The following is a 20769-nucleotide window of genomic DNA, read 5'->3' on the forward strand; positions in this document are numbered from 1 at the left end:
GAGTACTCTTTAGGGTCTGGCTGCTTGGTTCTTTGCATTCTTCTTTGCATTGCTTGGTGACTTTGCTCCTGATCGTTAGCTATTTTCCTTGAGGACTGGATTTCACTGGCTCTGGTTGGGTTTCTGAGGTGGGTTAAATGTGAACAAGCGGGGCATCGCTGTGCTGAGAAGATTATTTGTTTTGAGGGCACACCATGGTATTGCATTTATTAAAAATATTGTAGGGATCAATAGTTCCATCTGAGTTCATTTCTCCTGGCTATATTTTACTTCTTTGTGCGTTTATGAGGTGGTATATTGTATGAATTATTAAAGCAAGCTTGAATACATCTTTTAAAAAGAATAGGAGTAACTTTCATTTGCCTGTCATCCCATCCCCCATCTGGGAGGCACTGGTTTCCTTTTATTATTGAAGTCTACTTAGTGTTGCTTTTTATGTTCCAAGGATCAAAGATATGATGGGGGCGGGGGGTGGGGGGACATTCATGGTTCTGTACTTTGATAGGAAAGGAGATAGTTATTTTAATTTCTATCACCAAGTATCAAAAGTTCCTTTCAAATGCACTGCAGCCCAAAAAAGGAAGCAAAACAAAACACTACCTGCCAGTTGGTGAAAATAACTAACAGCATGTACCGCCATGCAGTACTTATAATTGTTTCAAATTTACAAACACAACAATGAAACATATTTTGCATAATGAAATATTTATTTTTATCCTTCATGCTTACAAGCTGCTCTCCATTCTGTTTGCAAACAGCAGCAGCAGCGTTTCTTTAAACATGAGCTGAGTGTAATTTCCAGCTGTTGAAATTAATTCTTTTTTAGGTCCTGTTAAAAGCTATCATCCAACAGCAAATCTGTTCTTCTTTTTGCTCTTCGTTTATTTCCATTGACTTTTTTTCTTGTTCTTATTTTTACTCATGAGTAAAAGTGCTTCTTGGTGATCCTTGGTGTTTGGGATAGGACAGAATTAATAAAAGCAATTCTTGTCTTTGGGTAACGTACTATATCATTCCCCTGGTAAGTGGATCAAAATTCTAATTTTGCATCTCTTTCATTTCATGGTTAAAAACAATTAAATGTCACCTGTAAGGCTCCAGAGTAGAGAAAAGCTATAATATTATAGATTTAAAAATTCCTTGTAATATATGGCAGAACCCATCAAAGTATTGTAATGATCCTCCAGTTAAAAATAAAATAAAATTTAAAAACCACTGTAATATGAAAATCTTACTGTTATCATGTAGATATCAGTCAAGACCTTTGCAAAAGCAACTGTACAAAAAAGCCAAATTGTACCCAAAAACCCCCCAAGATTGTAAAATACTCAACATTCTTCCTCTGGGGATAACAGTTTCATATATGCAGCAAATAAGGTAGATTTTGTTTTGGGTACCATATTCCCATATCATGGGAGTCACAAATGTAAATTTAAATCTTGTTGTAACCACTTTAAAAAAGTAAAAAGAAATAGCAAAAGCTAATTGTAATACTGTCTTAGTTAATCCAATATATTCAGAGTATTATCATTTCAACATAGAACCGATGTGAAAATTGTTAATAGTAAATTGTATATTCTTTTTGTATTCAGTCTTCAAACTCCAGTGTTTCTTGCACTGACAGCACATCTCAGTGGAGACAAACTGCTCTCTTGATGCTCAGGACCGCACATGGCCGCTGGCCGCCATGCTGCACAGCGTGGCTCTAGACTGTGGCGTCTGTGAAAGTAGGAATTGTGGGTGGGTTTTGCTGTGTTTCTTGCTGCTGTTGGTGCTCGTTCAGTCTGTGCCTCCGAATGAATGAATGAGTGAGTAAAATGTACTGGAAGGTATAGGTTAATGCCGGAGCAGTAATATATCAGTGCCTCCTGTCAAGAGAACAAGATTCGTTGTTTGGGAAGAGAACCCAGAGTCTAGAAGGATCCTGTGTTCCAGTCCTGTGGAAGGACAGTGGGCTGGGAGCTGAAGAGTTAAATTGCCAAGGACTTATTGCAGGAGACAATCGGAGAGGAAAGGAAATCAGTGGCCAGTCTCATCCAGATGTACTTTCCGGCTGCCATTCCCTGCTCCGGAGTCGCTAACAGTGCCTCTCACGTCTGCTGGTGCTCCTGGTGTGCTGGTACACTGTGCTTGTAGGCAGTGCTGCAGCCAGGCCCTGCGTGCCCCTCTCCAATACCAAGAGGCTAGTAGGCGGCTTCAGTTTGCTGCTTAAAAATTGATATGATTGTATCAGTGGTATAAATCAGTACAATGTGGATAGCAATTCATTACAATGTACTAAATTAATAATGTCTGTATTCTGTGACCCAGTGATTATTTATTTAGGTGTATGCAATGGCACCTCACTCCAGTACTCTTGCTGGGAAAATCCCATGGACGGAGGAGCCTGGTAGGCTGCAGTCCATGGGGTCGCAAGAGTCGGACACGACTGAGCGACTTCACTTTCACTTTTCCCTTTCATGCATTGGAGAAGGATATGGCAACCCACTCCAGTGTTCTTGCCTGGAGAATCCCAAGGACGGCGGAGCCTGGTGGGCTGCTGTTTGTGGGGTCTCACAGAATCGGACACGACTGAAGCGACTTAGCAGCAGCAGCATACTGTCGAGAAAAGGTTTCATATGTATGCAAGGAAGCATTAAATGATAATTGTAGCATTTTTAAAAATTAAAAACATGCAAACCACCTACCTGTCTGTCTTAGGAGATCAGATAAATATTTTTGACACACTCATTAACTCTGTACAGGAATTAAATGACAGGAATTAAATGAATCTAGTGAACTAGACTTGTATTTCCAGATGGAAAGCCATCAAAAATTCAAGGTTGAATGAGGAAAGCAAGCTTTGGAACACCTGTCTTTTTTTTTTTTTTCTCTTTCAAAATAAAGAATGTCACACAGTATACACAATGTTAGGTATTTCTTATTGCTGCATATTGCTATATAAAAGGTGGGAAAAAGAAAAAAAAAACACAAGGAAACCTCAAGACTCTAAATGTAAGCTCTATGTCTAGAATAGTGTGTACTGCTGGTTAGGGGTATGGGAACAGGTTGAGTCTTCAAAGAGTACTCAGGTAAATATAAACCTCTGTGTTTTTTTTTTTTTTTAATACAAAGCACTGAATGATAATAATTAGCAATTCTAGATGGAAGTCATAGGGGTGTTATCTTATTCTTTATTATTTGATATATTTTAAATTGTTCTCAATTTCTGTTTTATACATTCAGGAGGTCTATAGTCAGTTTTTTTGGAAGTGAAAATTTCGGATTAAACATGCCCGGGATATTTTTCTTTCTTGGTATACTTCATATGAATTATTTCAACCCTTTGCTGGAAGAGGATACACAGGTGGAGAAATATCCTTTTGATGTATACCGGTACAAAAGTGCATTTTATAACTGAATTTACTTTGTTCTGTGTTTCAGGCTAGAATTTCAATCCAGATCCCTTCAGGAAAATGCCTAATAAACTTAGGGCCACACAGTACCCTTGTGAGTTAAGATTAAAAAAAAGTATTTTTAAAATCTGGAATTAGCCTAAGCCTTTCAAAGACGTGTCAGCTGTGGTGTATTTCAGTTAAGGTCGACAAGCACTTATGGAATGCCTGTCTGTGGCTTGAGGCTTGGGTGATGGCTAGGAGAGAGTAACACTTAAAAGGAAACTTTAGACATTTCAGGATACAGAAACAGCTGGGAACTGTCCAGTTGAATAAAGAAACATTCACTGTCAGAAGGGGAAAGAAAAATTTATATTGGATTGGCCAAAAAGTTTGAGTTTTTCATACTGTCCTATGGCAAAACCCGGATGAACTTTTTGGCCAACCCTACTTTTTTTTTTTTTTTGAGAAATTATTAATTTATTGCCTCCAAGCTCTGAATCCATGCTTCATGATCTGTTCTGTGGTCGTGGAGCCTGGCCATGTAAGCATTTTTCCTTTGCAGCGAGTGTGATGTTCAGCTGTGTCCGCAGAGGGAGTGGGAAAGGATCTCTGGATGAAGGGGCTTCTCTTCTTGATTCCAGTGTCCTGGACCATTTCAGGTGGCTTCACAGCGAATCCCAAGGCCATCACCTCGCTGAGTGTGGTGTCTCTCCCCACCACCCTCCCCGGCGCTTCAGAGGGAGGGTTTCCCACCACGGCACCCTCTCTAGTGTGTCTGCTTCCTAGGTCTGCTCTGTATTCTGTCTTCAGCACTCGCACCCCCATTACTCCTGTCCCTGTTACTAATTTTCCCACATTCGCATTGCTCTCACCTGTTTCTTTCTCTGTTTGAATCACTGCACGGTATCTCCTGATTGGGCCCTAATGGCACAGAACGCGCAGTGTTTCCTCCAGTATGCTAAGACCAATACAGGTGACGCTGATGTTTAAAAGGCCTCTTAGGAATCTTCTCAGCCTGTTGTCCATTTTCTTTTAGTAGGACATAAAGCTAGGTGTGTGAAAGGGTTAGTGGATCAGTAGGTGTGAACATCTGTGTGGCTCTTTCCAGGTGCTTTACGGCATTGGAAAAGTGTGTGCGTTGTTATTCCTGGGGAAGTTGACATTTGAGGTTCTTTGTGCTTTAAGCTTGTGTGGCTTCATATGTCACTTTGCCTTACCACACCAGCTTAGATGCCCAGCAGAGGCCTTCTGGTGGAACAGATAGTGTGTGCTCCATTGCCTGGTGAACCTGGGTTCTGATTCCGGCTCCACCGTTAAAATAATTCTAGTTCTAACTACGTAGCACACGAGTGAAAAATCTTATTTTCTAAATTCAAGTTCTCACTCAAGCCCACAAGAGAATTTATGTAACTTGGGACAAATAACTTTGTGACTTGGAGCCTATTTCCTTGTCTGTGAAATGAGAAATAAAAGACAAGCCTTTTGAGTTGTTGTAAGGTTAATTATGTCAGAGTAAAGCACAAATTTGTTGTTTAGTTGCTTAGGTGTGTTCGACTCTTTTGCGACCCCATGGACCCCGCCAGGCTCCTCTGTCCATGGCAAGGTATAAATGATCCAGTTTGTCTGTTTCCTTGCCAATATTTGATATAAAATTACTGTGTTTTATTTCAGCCATTTCGTATGGATGCAGTGTTATCTTGTGGTTTTGAGTTTCCCAGTGAAGTTTAACACATTTTCTTGTGCTTATTTACCATCTCTGTGCCTCTGTTTTCCTTTTAAGAATTTTCTAAAAATAACATTTCTTGTAATGTTGATGCAAGTCTCTGGGAGGGGGAAAAAAAGAAAAACAGGAAAAACTGATCTGTTTTAGGTTTTTCGTTTGGTGTTTGCCGTAGCAATTGCTTCTGCATTTTCAGACTGGGGCTCCTTTGCCAGAAGTTATTTTGTATAACCAGTTATCTCAGGTCCTTTCTAATGTTTTGGTTTCATGTTTCCTTTGATTTAGGAGTAACGAAAACAAACAAGGAAACCCAAACAAACCCAAGCCCAAAGAATAAAACTGCTGTGAACACTTATTAATAACATGTCTCTCCTACAAACTTTGCGTTTTCAACTTTCATTAAACTTTTTTTGATAGCACTTTCAATTGTTAACTACGATTAGTATTAAAAAATATTTCCACTGTACAGAGACACCTTTCAGCAAATACAATGTAGAGAACAGTGGGAGAAGAGCTATTCAAAACTTTACATGTCTCATGATGCAGGGAACCCAAAGCTGGTGCTCTGTTACAACCTAGATGGTAGGGTGGGGAGGGAGGTGGGAGGGAACATATGTATGCCTGTGGCTGCTTCATGTTGATAGATGGCAGAAACGATCATAATATCGTAAAGTAATTATCCTGCAATTAAAAATAAAACAAAAAAATTTTAAAGCTTTACGTGTCTCATTGTAAGGAGAATGTAGGCAAGTCCATAGTATATAATACCGATGGAACAGTAAAACTGTGAAAGATGATACAAGGCCAAGAATAGCAAGAACTAGTTTATGGAATGTGGTCAAGCATTGGACAAAACAACAGTATAGGGAATACTAAAAAGCTGCAGACATGTTTGTCAGTTGCTTAAGACAAGAAGTTGAGTCATCTCTGATTCCTTTTGCATTACCCTCCACATCCAGGTCTCTCAGCCAGTCCAGTCGCTTCCAGCTGCCAGATATACCATGAAGCACACCCAAGTGTCTCTGCTTTAAATGCTGCAAATCTCGTCTAAGCGACCATCTCTGCTGGTCACCTCTGGTCTCCTAGAGTCATTACTTCCACTCTTGTCTCCTAATCTGTTCTCAACTTAAAAGGAAGAAAGCTCTTTAACACTTAAGTCAGAATAGAACACTCTCAAACTCAAAACCCATAGTGGCTTCCTTTTATACTTAAACTCTGTTCAGCACCATGACCTGCTTAATATGGTCCTTGACTGCCTCTCAGTTTTATCTCTCAAAGCTATTCCCTTATCTGCCTAAACTCTAAAGCAACTGGCCTTCTTTTAATTATTTAAAAAATGAGCTGTTTCATGCCCTGATAAGTCATGTTTTAAAGAGTAAGACTAATTTATCTCTAAGAATGTTCTCAGATAAAACTTACAAACTAAGAAATGGCATAGTAAGGCATTTATTCAGCACCTTGAAGCTCTTTAATTGTCCTTTGTTCCACCTGGTTATAACTCCTGGCCTAAAGGAGGCCCAAAATGAATTGTTGGGTAATTATCTCTTGCTTTTAACAGGAGTCCAATGATTCTTCTTTTCATCTATTTCTAGAAATACTGTCCCTAATTCTTCTCCCTCTTCTCTTACTCATAGCCATCAAACAGTCCTCCCACACATACTTTTTTCCCCCTCTAACTAGGAAGAAGAATTAGCTTGATTGTGCTCAGTTGGAAAAGGAGCGTAGTTAATTATGAAATTCACATATATGAAATTCTTGTTAGTTGCTGGTGAAAATATGCACTTACTTCTCAGTTTCTAATTATTTTGTATTAAGGCCCACTTGATTAAATTATTCTATTATTACCATGTAGAGTTAATGATTTTTTGTTTAAAAGAATCAGTTGGTTTGCTAGAAACTCTCATGTAGTAAATTTTTTTTTCTTTCTTTCTTTCTTTATTATTTATTTAAATTTTATTTTTTTTATTTTTTAAATTTTAAAATCTTTAATTCTTACATGCGTTCCCAAACATGAACCCCCCTCCCACCTCCCTCCCCACAACATCTCTCTGGGTCATCCCCATGCACCAGCCCCAAGCAAGCTGCACCCTACGTCAGACATGGACTGGCGATTCAATTCTTACATGACAGTATACATGTTAGAATTGTGTTAAAATATTTTTCTAAAGATGTCAGAGGTACTTGGAAAGGTACAGGTATGATCTGACAAGGTATTCTATCTCTACAAAATAAGATACGTGTATCTCTTATTTGTGTGACAAATATCTGATTTTGATGCCTTTTCACTATTGATGCAGAAATAAATGTCTCAATTGAAATATGACGTGATATAAGTTCTGAGATCTAATACCACTGATCCATTAAAAAAGGAGAGGGGAAGGAATTCTGGTGTTAAATGAACAGACAGAAGAGGGAGACTGGCTCCGTATCTTGGGTCTTCTTCCATTAGGTAGCGCGTTTGCATCAGTTTTTGTTTAAAAGCCTTTACTTTTGCCGGGTGAACCAGCCACCATCATTACTGTTTTCTCTTATTCCAGCTCTTCTGGGTAGCTCTAGGCGCTTAATCGTTTTTGGCCATTCATAGAAATCTGCCACATCTCATTATTTTGTCACTGCCACTGAACCAGTGTTACAAAACGAACTGAGCTAATAGAAGTTGTCGTTTTTCATGCCGTCTGCAGTTATATCTCTGATGGTGGTTTCTCATCTGATATGGGGGAGGAAGTGCGCCACCCAGCACACAGTCAGAAGGACCTGACTGTTCTCACCAGTGGCAAATAATTTAGTAATGGAGTCTCAAATGAATAGGAGGCTCAAATAGAGAGGGTATGGATTTTTGCTGGAAGACTGCCTACAATAGTATAGGTATTAATACATGTACAGTTGGTGGAAGAGGTCTTACCGAAAATTCAGAGAGTCTGAAAGAGAGGATAAGACGGTAGGTTTGCACAATTTGCATCTGGGATGGATTGGAAGGCAGTTGAGTTAGGACATAAGTTGCTTTATTAATTCTCCTGACATTGGTAGCTAGGTTGAATGTAGCTTCTGGGTGATAGTCATGTTTTTAAGTTGCAAATTTTAAGAATAGTGATGAGCAATCTGCCTTACAGCTGGACGTGATGGGATCCTGAGCATCCTCAAGAACTATAAGTGGTCTTCCAGTTTGGGCGCTGGGAGTGATTCTTACCAGCTAGGGGATATTTTCCATTGTCTGTGGATTTTTGGCTGTCACAACCTGGGTACTACTGGCATCTAGTGGGTAAGGCCACAGACACTGCTGAATATCTTACAATGTACTGGACAGCCCCTCAAACAAATACACAGGGAATTCCCTGGCAGTCCAGTAGTTAGGACTTGGGGTTTTCACTGCCAAGGGCATGGGTTCGATCCCTGGTTGGGGAACTAAGATCCCACAAGCTGTAAGGCACAGCCTTAGTAGCAAGGTTGAGCAACCCTGTATTTTAACCAGTACCAACAAAGGTCTGTTATGTTTCCTTATTTCCTGTAGATTGAATATGCATATTTGCTATCTTGTCCTTACAGAATGGGCAGTCTTTAGTAGAAATTTAATGATGGAGAAGGCACTCACCCTTAATCATTCCCAAGAACTCACCTTTGGACAGGCCTGCATATGCTGGCTTCATTTACAAGACCCTGTTTTTCTGCACCACTTCCCTCTTTGTAGTTTTTACACTTTATGAGCTTTACTCATCTTTGAGAAAAATTTCCCTGTGCCACTTTAGGATAAACAGTTTGATGTTTGGCTGTTATTAAGATTTCTTGGTAATGAGATATTTGGTGTCACTAAGTGTTAAAGAGGTACCTGATTGTAGGCTTTATAAATAGCATCAAAGATGACTAAATGTCACACTTTATCTCCATAGCGCATAACTAGGAGAGGAGGAGGCAGAAGGTGGCAGAGAGAAAGGATAATAGAATTTACACAACGGCATTTGCTTAAAGATAATAAAAAAATTTCATTACATGGCATGAACCAGCCTATTAAGACTAGCACAGTACTCTACATGGAGATGTTCAGTATAAATACCATTTGCTTTTTATTTGAAATAAGGATAATTCTGACTAAAATTTAAAGAGTGTTCCACTCACTATTTGTGGGATATTACAAATAATGTGAGCTCTTTTAATAATTGCACATAAATATACTGTAAATTAAACCTTTCATCTAAAACTACGAAAGAGTTATCTAAACAGCAATTAATTATGCACTTTGGAACTCCTGTGAGTGAAGTAAATTGTTGCTCTCTCTTTCAGAGAGCATGGGTTTCCATGAAAGGTTTGAATGAAAGTTTTCCCCCCATGAAATAACCTCTCAATAGGGAAAGCTGCTGCTGCTAAGTCGCTTCAGTCGTGTCTGACTCTCTGCGACCCCATAGACTGCAGCCCACCATGCTCCCCCATCCCTGGGATTCTCCAGGCAAGACCACTGGAATCGGTTGCCATTTCCTTCTCCAATGCAGGAAAGTGAAAAGTCCAAGTGAAGTCCCTCAGTTGTGTCCGACTCTTAGCGACCCCATGGACTGCAGCCCACCAGTCCCTCCGTCCATGGGATTTTCCAGGCAAGAGTACTGGAATGGGGTGCCATTGCCTTCTCCAATAGGGAAAGCATGGTACTGCATCTATTAACCAGGAACTGACTGATCTGGATCATAGTTGAGGCTTAGCAGGTGAGAGTATGTACAAATAATAAGCCAGCTACCTACAAAAATATGTACTTCCTCTTAAGACCTTGATCCAGTACAGACTTGAGACATAATAAGATAGTATTCTCCAACCAATAGGAAGATTATGTGTCTTTGAAGTAAAAATTAATATTTGGATTAGTTACATTTCCTTTAGTTTCAAATGACAGAGAACCCAGCTCAAACTGGCCTGAGCCAAAAAAAAGAAAGGAATTTATTAGCTCATGCAGTCAAATAGGCTATTGTTAGGACTACAGGGACTCAGACAGCACTCTTGTTGCTTAGCTTTGCCTTCGTGTACTGGCTCTGTTCTCTGTGCTGACGTGATAGTCCATCACAGAGCAAACTTCTCCCATCCATTCTCTCAGGTGGCAGAGAAAAGAGAACCCAGGAGGTCTCCTTAGGATTCACTATCTTTGACTGGATCACATCTCTGTCTCTGAATCAGTCTCTCTGGGCAGGGCATATAACATCATGGATTGAGCCATGTGCCAAATCTGGGTAAGATTTAATGCCACTTATAGGTAGAGAGTGCAAGAGTGAGGTTACCTTGATGAAAATTAGTTATGCAAAAAATAAATCTTTACCTTAACCCTATCTTCTGCAGAAGTACCATATAAATATATAACAGCTACTTTTAAAAAAAGTATGGTTCTGTACAAAGATCTTGATATATTTTACCAATATTCAACTGCTGATATTTAAGTTTGCTGGCAGTTTTTTCAGGATTACACATAATATCACAGTGACTGTCTTTGTCTATATGTCCTGTGAATTTGGGCAAGTTTTATAGAGACTACATAGAATTTCTGGATCAAAGGTTGTGCACATTTAAATTTTTATAAATCTGCCAAACTGTTTCTCAAAATTATAATTTTATCAACAGCATATAAGAGAATTTGTTTCCCCATGTTACTTCCTTCTCATTTTATCTTTATTGTTTCTCCAGTTCCTGAAACATTTTGTGAGTTTGGTAAAATATATATAATACTCTTTATTTTGCATTAGAATCAGTATACCTGGGAGTAGCTCAGTCATAAGGCTAATAAGTAGCTGATCTAGACCGGAATCAAATGTATCTTTCAGATGGCTAAGACTGAAAAATATTTCTTTCACTTTAGTTTATTTTTTCTTCCATCTTAATACTTGAAACCAATTTAATAGTCTGCTTTTCAGAAAATCAAATTATGTCCAACTTTATTCAATAGAAATTAATGAAATAACCGATTAGCCTTTGATTATGAGTCAAACTCTACAGTATTTGTCAGTAACAGTCATTTATACGATGCCAGGTTTTTTAAAAAAAAATGTTAAAGATGTATTTAATATGCTTACTGGTAGTACCAATATATAAAGTTGATATAGAGATTTTAATGTATGTTAGTCTTCAGCTCATATCAGACTGATGCATAGTAAACAACTGTTCAACCATTGAAGTTGTAGTATTTGATAAATCTGCAAAAATTTTGCTGTATAAGCCAATAAAAATTTTACATTAAGAATAGCTCATGCAGTAACTTCTATTCATTAAAGCTTGGCATAAGTTAAATGATGATGGAGTGAGTTATATATTTAAGGCTGACTCATGATTTATCAAAAATATCTTATTTGAGAATGTCCTTTTTTTCGTTCTTTACTGATTTTTTTTAAGTTGGTTGCTTTCATTAATAGTGATATTTGTTTACTCAGTTTTCAAGTTGCTGTCACTGAATTCCTGCCCACATTATGTAATGCATGCGTGAAGCTTTATTTTCCAAATGCCATTTTATTTAAGTATATGGAAAATAATTGGATTTAAAAGTGAGATTTAAAAGCAGTTAACTATCTTTTTTTGATAAACTTTATTCACAACAAAATAAAATACCTTTAGAAGGTACTGGAACTTATTTTCTTTTTTACAGATGGCTTGTACCCCAATCCCAGCTTCTAGGTAATGAAAGACTGGTCCACAGATTTTATGAAGCCATTTAAAGCAGGAATTCTGTTTGTTTATTTAGTCACTCAGTCATGTCTGATTCTTTGCATGACCCCGCAGACTCTAGCCCACTGGATTCCTCTGTCCATGGGATTTCCCAGGCAAGAATACTAGAGTGGGTTGCCGTTTTCTTCTCCAGGGGATCTTGCCACCCCAAGGGTCTAACTGGTGTCTCCTGCATTGTCAGGCAGATTCTTTACCATTGAGCCACCTGGGAAGCCCTTAAAACAAGAATAGGTGTGTATAAATTTACTTCCTCTGACTTAGGTGTTTCTCTTTTAATAAACTGCTCTAAAAATACCAATTTAAATCAGGGTATGAGAAATAATAGGCATGGGAAAACAATTTTCGATTATGAAAGTAACACTGATTTTTAACTGAACAAGAGTTAATAATCAACAGTGTTACAGACTTGTCCACTGAAATTGATCTCCCCTCTCCCTGTTGTTGCATTGTGCTGCGTTCCTTCTGTCATGACCCTCATCAGCATCTACAGGGCCATGCATATATGCAATTCTGTTTCTCCTTTTTCCACAAAAGTGAGAGTCTGGAGAGCCAGTTCTTTCTGTTATTCATCTTTCTGTTCTGTTTAGGGCCTGCCACATAATAGGTATAAATGTTAAAATCAGCTGATCTCTGCAAAATAATATAGTGCGATAACTTGACAAGTCACTGTTTGACAGTCCTTGGCCACTACTTTTATATTTTCATTTTACTTCAGTGAATCAATTTTTACATAAAAAGATCCCATAGATGTGTTAATTTTGTTTACAGAGAAATGTTTTATGTACTCTGAGGGTGATTACTGATAGTTTACCATCTGTTTCTATTTATCAGTATTTTCCATCTCCCTGTTCATTTGTTTGGCAGAGTCTTTTATATGTGAGATTCTTTCTCCATTTAGCTTTTGATGTCTTTGAAATTTTAGTTTTTGATATTTAGGAAATGTGCAGAATATTTTACGATGCTCTGCAAGTTATGTTTATGGTATAACTTGAATTTGAGTCCCATTCTTTAAAGGGAAATGTGTGTTGTTGGTTAATCGGTAAAATGATATGTCTTTCTAAGATATGTTTGTAAAACCTCTTATTTTTGTTTTGCACTTTTTAAGAACCTTAGACTTTTCTAGGAACACAATGCTTTTTAAGTGTTTATTTTCATTTTAACAGGATTGGAGGAAGAGGACTAATGTTTGTTGAATGCTTACTATGCTCCAGTACTGTGATGAGCATGATATATCAATATATAATGACAAGCAATTGTCATTAATTGCTTAATGACTCTGTCGAAGGTGATACTATTACAATTTACAGATGAAGAAGCTGAAGCAAAAAAAGAATATCTTTTTTCCCCTCAACTTGGTCTCTGTTTTATTTCTGATGTAATGTAGGACCCAGAAAACTGTATTAGGTATATCATGGATTAGCAGAAAATTCACTGGGATCTTTACCATGCCAATACGATCAGTTCGTTCGTTATCCTTTCACCCCGCCTGTCATTGAACACCTACAAATCTAGAGGTAGATATTACTGAATATAAACACCCTTTTAAGTGTGTAGCTAAATTTGCAGAATGGGAAGGTGATCTCATCAGTGCAATAAAATGAAGACGTAGCTCTAAAAAATACAGCTGTCTCTTGGTTTCTGTGAGAGGCTGGATCCCCTGAGATACCAAAATCCACAGATGCTGAAGTCAATTATGTGAAATGGTGCAGTAAAGGAATACAGTTGGCCCTCTGCATCCACGGATTTCACTTTCACAGATCCAAGAGCAGTCTGTATATTAGAAACCTTTGGATCCGGAGGGCCAACTATAGTTTATTTCTTTTGAAACTGCTGGTGTCCATGCTCTTTGCTTATTTTTATGGCCTTGTGATTGGTTTTAACAGCTTTATGGGGACAGAAATAAGACTTTGGTTTGTTCAGGGTGAGGAATTAGAATCTTAAACATCTCAACATTCTCTCTTTTATCACCCAGGATTTAAAATAAAAAGTTTGATTTGAAATTAATAGGTAAAAGATTTTTTATTAAAAAAAAGGAATAAAGGGGATGAATTGATGCTAAGACTGACATTTCTAGGAAAATTGGATGTTAGAGAAATAACGACAGAGATAGTAGACCATGGGTTAAAAAAATTTCAAGGAATGATTGACCAGTAACTTCAAATCCTAGGGTGATATCACAGAAAAAGCATGAGAAGGCAAGCAATAAAAAGCCCCAGTTAGAGGGGCAGCTGGGCTTTTTTTACTTTATTTGGTATCTTAGGATTTTTCCAAGTTTCAGTCAGTTTTGTAACACCTTCTCTATTTTTACAATCACACATATCTAGATTATTAGTCACTTCATATTTTAGAGTAAACTTATAGTGTTATAATTTATTTTTAAGAGGAACCTTCTGTATCACAATAAAATATGGAAACCCTTAAAAGTGAAAGTCGCTCAGTCATGCCCAACTCTTTGCAGCCCCATGGACTGCAGCCTGCCAGGCTCCTCTGTCCATAGGATTTTCCAGGCAAGGATACTGTAGTGGGTTTCCATTTCCTTCTCCAGGAAATCTTCCCAACCGAGGGATTGAACCCAGGTCTCCTGCACTGCAGGCAGATTCTTTACTGACTGAGCTATGAGGGAAGCCCTATGGAAACTCTTAAAATCTGCTGTAAATAGAAACTTTCTATAAAAACTCATGAAATTAAGGAGGAAAGTTATAAGCTATGTCCTGTTACCTGTCTTTGATCCCAAGTTCTGTCTTCTGTTACAAAGAAGGAAAAGCAAGCTTTAGGGGTTGATGAGGACATCGTATACAGTCTTCCTCTTTATTTAATAGGAGGAATTGGAAAAGATGGAAAAAGGAAATGCACTTTGTCTTATTTGGCAATTCTGTCTTATTTGTGTGTGTGATGGGTAGGATGGTTTTTAGTTCCAGCAACATTGTTGGCTGAATGTGAAATGTGGAGGGAAGCATAACTGTGTGTGTGTCTGAGTGTTTTAGCATTCATCATGTGATAGAATGCTGCTCTGAGCTTTCTATTTTGAAAGATTCTTTGTTTTTTCTTTTTGAAGCTCATTTAAAAGCCTGTGCTGATGGAGGTGCCAACCGCTTATATGACGTCACAGAAGGAGAGAGGGAGAGGTAAGCTTTCTTTCAGCCAGTGTCTGTTACATCAGTTCTGCTTTTGAGCCTGTTTTATTTTCTTCTTAGTAAATGGTGATTGTTCATTTTCCTTCAAATTCTTACAGAAAACCACCTCAGAGAGAAAGCAAGTTGCTTAACCATGTTGTATTAGTGCTTGCTTTGAGTGGTATTAATAGAAATAGGCCAGTCATACTCTTCTTAAAACAATTCTATTTCAAAAGTCTTTTTAAATAACATTATCAAATATCAGTACATGTGAGGACTTTGGATATTGACTAAAATGATGGTAACTTGAGTTTTTATTCAAGTAGTTTAAAGGAATACAAATTGATCTTATATAAAATATGTATCCTGTTGTAGAAGGTGCAACATTTTTATAATAGTATTGAATAAAACTCAGTATAATTTAATTTAGTTCTGAGTTGTGTACACAGGCACTTTTAAGAGAGAAATAATTTATTTCTTAATGATTTGTTACCTGTACACTCTGGTTTTCCTGATCTTGGCATGGTGAGCTATTTTTAGACATGGTGAGCTATTTTTAGATGTGAGAATATGTTTGATGAAAGCACAATTTAAATCTAGCTCACTGCCAACATGTGTCTAGTTCATCCTCTTGGCAAAGACAGTTTATAGTCTAGGTATAAGTAGACCAACTAGCTGTGAAATTTAGTTCTGCTGTGTTACTAAATGTACTAAAATATTTACAGTTTGAGAAATCACCTCCTTGCTGTAAAAAAGTCAAAGTATTATGATGCAGCATATCATAGGTCTGAATTAAATACACATATTTTGAAATGATGTAAAATACGTCTTTATGCCATCAAAATTTTTATTTCACATTTCTAATGGAGATGCTTTTTGAAAGCACCTGGTTGCTTATAGGAGAAAGGCATGTGTTCTTTGAGACTGGACGTGTGTGGATGTATAATTGAAAAATGTAGCCACAGTGACAGCCTAGGAAGCAATTTCAATTCTTAACATGTTGTGCTTCTTTCTTTCTTTATTTTTTTTGATAAACTCTTTTAAGATTTATTTTCAATAATTTTCAAACATGTAAGGCAGCATTGCTAACTATTATTACAATGCTATGTGTTATCACACCCCCAGGACTTATCTTGTAACTAGAAGTCTGTACTTTTTTTTTTTAATGAATTTATTTTTTATTGAAGGACAGTTGCTTTAGATCAGCCATAGGTATACATATATCCCTTCCCTTTTGAAACTCCCTCCCATTTCCCTCCCCATCCGACACTTCTAGGTTGATACACAGCCCCTGTTTGAGTTTCCTGAGCCATACGGCAAATTCCTGTTGGCTATCTATTTTACGTATGGAAGACGGTATGGAGATTCCTTATGAAGCTAGGAACAAAATCACCATATGACCCAGTGATCTCACTCCTAGGCATATACCCTGAGGAAACCAAAAGTGAAAGAGCCGCATGTATCCCCTTGTTCATTGCAGCACTGTTTACAATAGCTGGAACATGGAAGCAACCTAGATGTTCATCGACAGATGAATGGATAAAGAAGTTGTGGTATATATACACAATGGAATATTACTCAGCCATAAAAAGGAATGCATTTGAGTCAGTTCTAGTGAGGTGGATGAACCTAGAACCTATTATATAGAGTGATGTGAGTCACAAAGAGAAAGATACATACCGTATTCTAACACATATATACAGAATCTAGAAAAATGGTACTGAAGAACTTACTTACAGGGCAACAATGGAGAAACAGATATAGAGAATAGACTTGCGGTTCTTTATTTTTAAACTTTGTGGATTCCTTTGACTGTATTTCCTACAACCTGACATGGGCAGGATATGAAAAAATACTCAAGTATGTGTTATAAGAAGTGTCTGGCCAGTTATTGCAGTGAGGAGCATAATGGCCATGAGGGCAAGATTTGAGGAGGTGCTTTTTGTTTCTTACCTGTAGCCTCCTTGCTGACCAGCAATCGGGTACTGAGTGCCATTTCTCTAATGATGGGTGTAGCTTATGAATATAATTCTATGAAGCAGAGCTGTGGAAGGAATTGGCACAATGCTTTTTAAGTCTTCCTTGAGTATAAGAACCGTCTAGAATGCCTATGAAAAAACATAGATTTCTGTACTGATTACTTTTATTGGATGGAACTGGACGCTAGTAAGACAGATAGCATCCAACATATTTACTCTCATTTGAAAGTAACGCACATCACCAATTTGGGAATGAGTGCCATTATTTTTGCCCAAATTTCAAAGTAATCATTTCCAGTACTTTTGAACACATTTAAAAGTAACCTTAGGGAACTCTTCCAAGATTTATATGATTTATCTAACAACTATGTGTCTATATATGAAGATGTTTAAGAAGAAAATGTACTTGGTGTTGATTTCCAAGTTATAATAATGTGTTTGCCATGGTACACGTCTGAAGCTTGGGGGCATGGTTGGCTGGGGTGAGGGTAGAGTTTTTAAAGGGAGATGAGTGAGGCTAACTGCTTCATGTGGGAATTAAAGCCTTGGAATAAATCTCATTAAATCCAAACCCTAACCTGTTAAACTAATTGGACATAGGTGACTAAACATGGTTCCTGTTAGTTGTATTTTTAACAGAAAGGCTTTACAATGGAAAGAGAAGAAATATTTATGAGTTTTGGAAAGCCAAGTTAGGGATGTGGACCACTGCTTCACTTGTTCTTGATTTTTATTTATTCAGTGTTTTAATCTACAATGCAATACCTTAGAATTATGCAATAAAGCATGAATATGTAGGGAATCATCTTTAATTGGAGAGAAAGTGGGATCTTTACACATAAGGACTGGAAAGAAGGAAGACTGACGCAGACAGTAGCAGAGGAGCAGGGTCTGCAGAGGGATGGCGCTGGGGGAAATTCAGTGGTAACCTCACGTCTGTCTGATCCTGTACTGAATGCATTCAGCCTTCTGCATCTTTCACAAAGGTTTGTCCCTTTTTTTTTTTTTTAACTTTACAATACTGTATTGTTTTGCCATACATCAACATGAATCCGCCACGAGTGTACATGTGTTCCCAATCCTGAACCCCCCTCCCACCTCCCTCCCCATACCATCTCTCTGGGTCATCCCAGTGCACCAGCCCCAAGCATCCTGTGTCCTGCATCGAACATAGACTGGCGATTCGTTTCTTACATGCTAGTATACATGTTTCAATGCCATTCTCCCAAATCATCCCACCCTCTCCCTCTCCCTCAGAGTCCAAAAGACTGTTCTATACATCTGTGTCTCTTGCTGTCTCGCATACAGGGTCATCATTACCATCTTTCTAAATTCCATATATATGTGTTAGTATGCTGTATTGGTGTTTTTCTTTCTGGCTTACTTCACTCTGTATAATTGGCTCCAGTTTCATCCACCTCATTAGAACTGATTCAAATGTATTCTTTTTAATGGCTGAATAATACTCCATTGTGTATATGTACCACAGCTTTCTTATCCATTCATCTGCTGATGGACATCTAGGCTGCTTCCATGTCCTGGCTATTATAAACAGTGCTGCAATGAACATTGGGGTGCACGTGTCTCTTTCAATTCTGGTTTCCTTGGTGTGTATGCCCAGCAGTGGGATTGCTGGGTCAACTTTAAAGGTTCAGTTCAGTTCAGTTGCTCAGTCATGTCCGACTCTTTGTGACCCCATGAATCACAGCACGCCAGGCCTCCCTGTCCATCACCAACTCCCGGAGTTTACCCAAACTCATGTCCATCGAGTTGGTGATGCCATCCAGCCATCTCATCTTCTGTTGTCCCCTTCTCCTCCTGCCCCCAATCCCTCCCAGCATTGGTCTTTTCTAATGAGTCAGCTCTTCGCATGAGATGGCCAAAGTATTGCAGTTTCAGCTTTAGCATCAGTCCTTCCAGTGAACACCCAGGACTGATCTTTAGGATGGACTGGTTGGATCTCCTTGCAGTCCAAGGGACTTGGCAAGAGTCTGCTCTAGCACCACAGTTCAAAAGCATCAGTTCTTTGGTGCTCAGCTTTCTTTATAGTCCAACTCTCACATCCATACATGACCACTGGAAAAACCATAGCCTTGACTAGACAGACCTTTGTTTGCAAAGTAATGTCTCTGCTTTTTAATATGGTGTCTAGGTTGGTCATAACTTTGCTTCCAAGGAGTAAGCTTTTTTTAATTTCATGGCTGCAGTCACCATCTGCAGTGATTTTGGAGCCCCCCAAAATAAAGTCTGACACTGTTTCCACTGTTTCCCCATCTATTTGCCATGAAGTGATGGGACCACATGCCATGATCTTCGTTTTCTGAATGTTGAACTTTAAGCCAACCTTTTCACTCTCTTCTTTCACTTTCATCAAGGTTACCTCTCTCCATTTACAAGGTGTTTTTCTTTTAAATAAGCCCTAAATGTTTTTATTGTTAAAAGCAATGCGTGATGATTTGAGTGTATATTAGTGAGTTGGGAGAAACAGAAAGAAGAAAATAAAAATTACCTGTTACATCTCCCTACATAGCAAAGAGTTCCGTTGAGTTCTGCCATTGGACTTCAGAAGATTTGACTAATTTTTCTTGTTCAGGTGAATGTAACCTCAATGAATATAAATTTCCTTGTGTCTAGAAAATTTCCTGAGAGTATTATACACTTGAAAAATATTTGTTAATGGACATTTGGTCACAGTTGTTCTGTTCTCTGTTCCCTAAGGTTTTGAGTGACTCTGACTGATGGCCTGTGTATTTTGGGTAACGAGATTGCCTCTACTCTGAGAGCTGATAGGTTCTGATTTGGAGGTGTGTTCGGCCTTTTGGCTGAGATCGCAGATGATAAAGCGTCTGTCTACGATGTGGGAGACTCGGGTTCAATCCCTGGGTCGGGAAGATTCCTTGGAGAAGGAAATGGCAATCCACTCCAGTACTATTGCCTGGAAAATCCCATGAACAGAGGAGCCTGGTAGGCTACAGTCCATGGGGTCACAAAGAGTCGGACACGACTGAGCAGCTTCACGTTCATGTTCAGTCTGTATATGAGACTGAAGAGGGTGGAGATCCAGGCAGGCAGACACAGAATGGGCACTGCCAGTGAGAACTGGATCTGAGCAGTGGTTGTAGACTTGAGATGAAAGAGGAAGGAATTTTATGAAGACTCAGTCTTCGTACAGCGAGACTCCTATACTCTGAGCTGACTGTTTCCCTCAGCCCAGACGTCTGTTTTTGGAAGTGTGGAGTAGTAAGTTTGGGTAAGGTGTGTGGACTGACACCCCTAGCTCTAAAGCTGCAGCCTGATACCGACTCCAGTCTCACATTGACGCACTGGTAGTGGTCTGTGACTGAAAGTCCTTTGGCAGCCTCACAGCATCTGCCTCCTGTCTTCTCTCAGGTAGGTAGAGTCCTGGTCAGAAGCCAGGTGGTGGAGCCTGGCCCCATGGTCAGAATAATCGCAGAGCGCAGAGATGAGGAGGTAAAATACAAGAGAAGTGGGGAAGGAATCTCTAGGAAGATTTTGTGGAGCAGACTTTTTTCTTGTTCATCATTGATAGGCATTGGAGGTTTGTTTCATTTTTGTACTGGTGGTTTTATTGACACTGTATTAGATCAGAAAAGTATAAATTGTCCACATTGAAGAATATTGCATGGTTGTTGTTCACTTAAATGATAGTGATGATGGGAGGGTGATGCTTGCCCCGCATGTCCCCGCTGCTCTCCTCCCATACTCCAGTTACTCTTTTTTCCTACATCTTTAACAGATACTCTAAGAGAAGGAAATGGCAACCCACTCCAGTACTCTTGCCTGGAAAATTCCATGGACGGAAGAGCCTGGTAGGCTCCAGTCCATGGGGTCGCAAAGAGTTGGACATGGCTGAGCAACTCCATGTTCACTTTCTT

At 38.7% G+C, this 20769-nt stretch overlaps 1 protein-coding gene across 2 annotated transcripts in view; it reads left to right on the forward strand.

Annotated features, from left to right (window-relative positions):
* The window catches only part of TPK1 (thiamin pyrophosphokinase 1), a 383898-nt gene that overhangs the window by 137865 nt on the left and 225264 nt on the right, over positions 1 to 20769 (forward strand). For both annotated transcript variants that reach the window (XM_018046829.1, XM_018046830.1), the window contains exon 4: positions 14837 to 14906. In XM_018046829.1, coding sequence (XP_017902318.1) covers positions 14837 to 14906 — 70 coding nt within the window. The remainder of the gene's footprint in view (positions 1 to 14836; positions 14907 to 20769) is intronic.

The sequence above is a fragment of the Capra hircus genome, chromosome 4, assembly GCF_001704415.2.
Source record: "Capra hircus breed San Clemente chromosome 4, ASM170441v1, whole genome shotgun sequence".
Taxonomy (NCBI): domain Eukaryota; kingdom Metazoa; phylum Chordata; class Mammalia; order Artiodactyla; family Bovidae; genus Capra; species Capra hircus.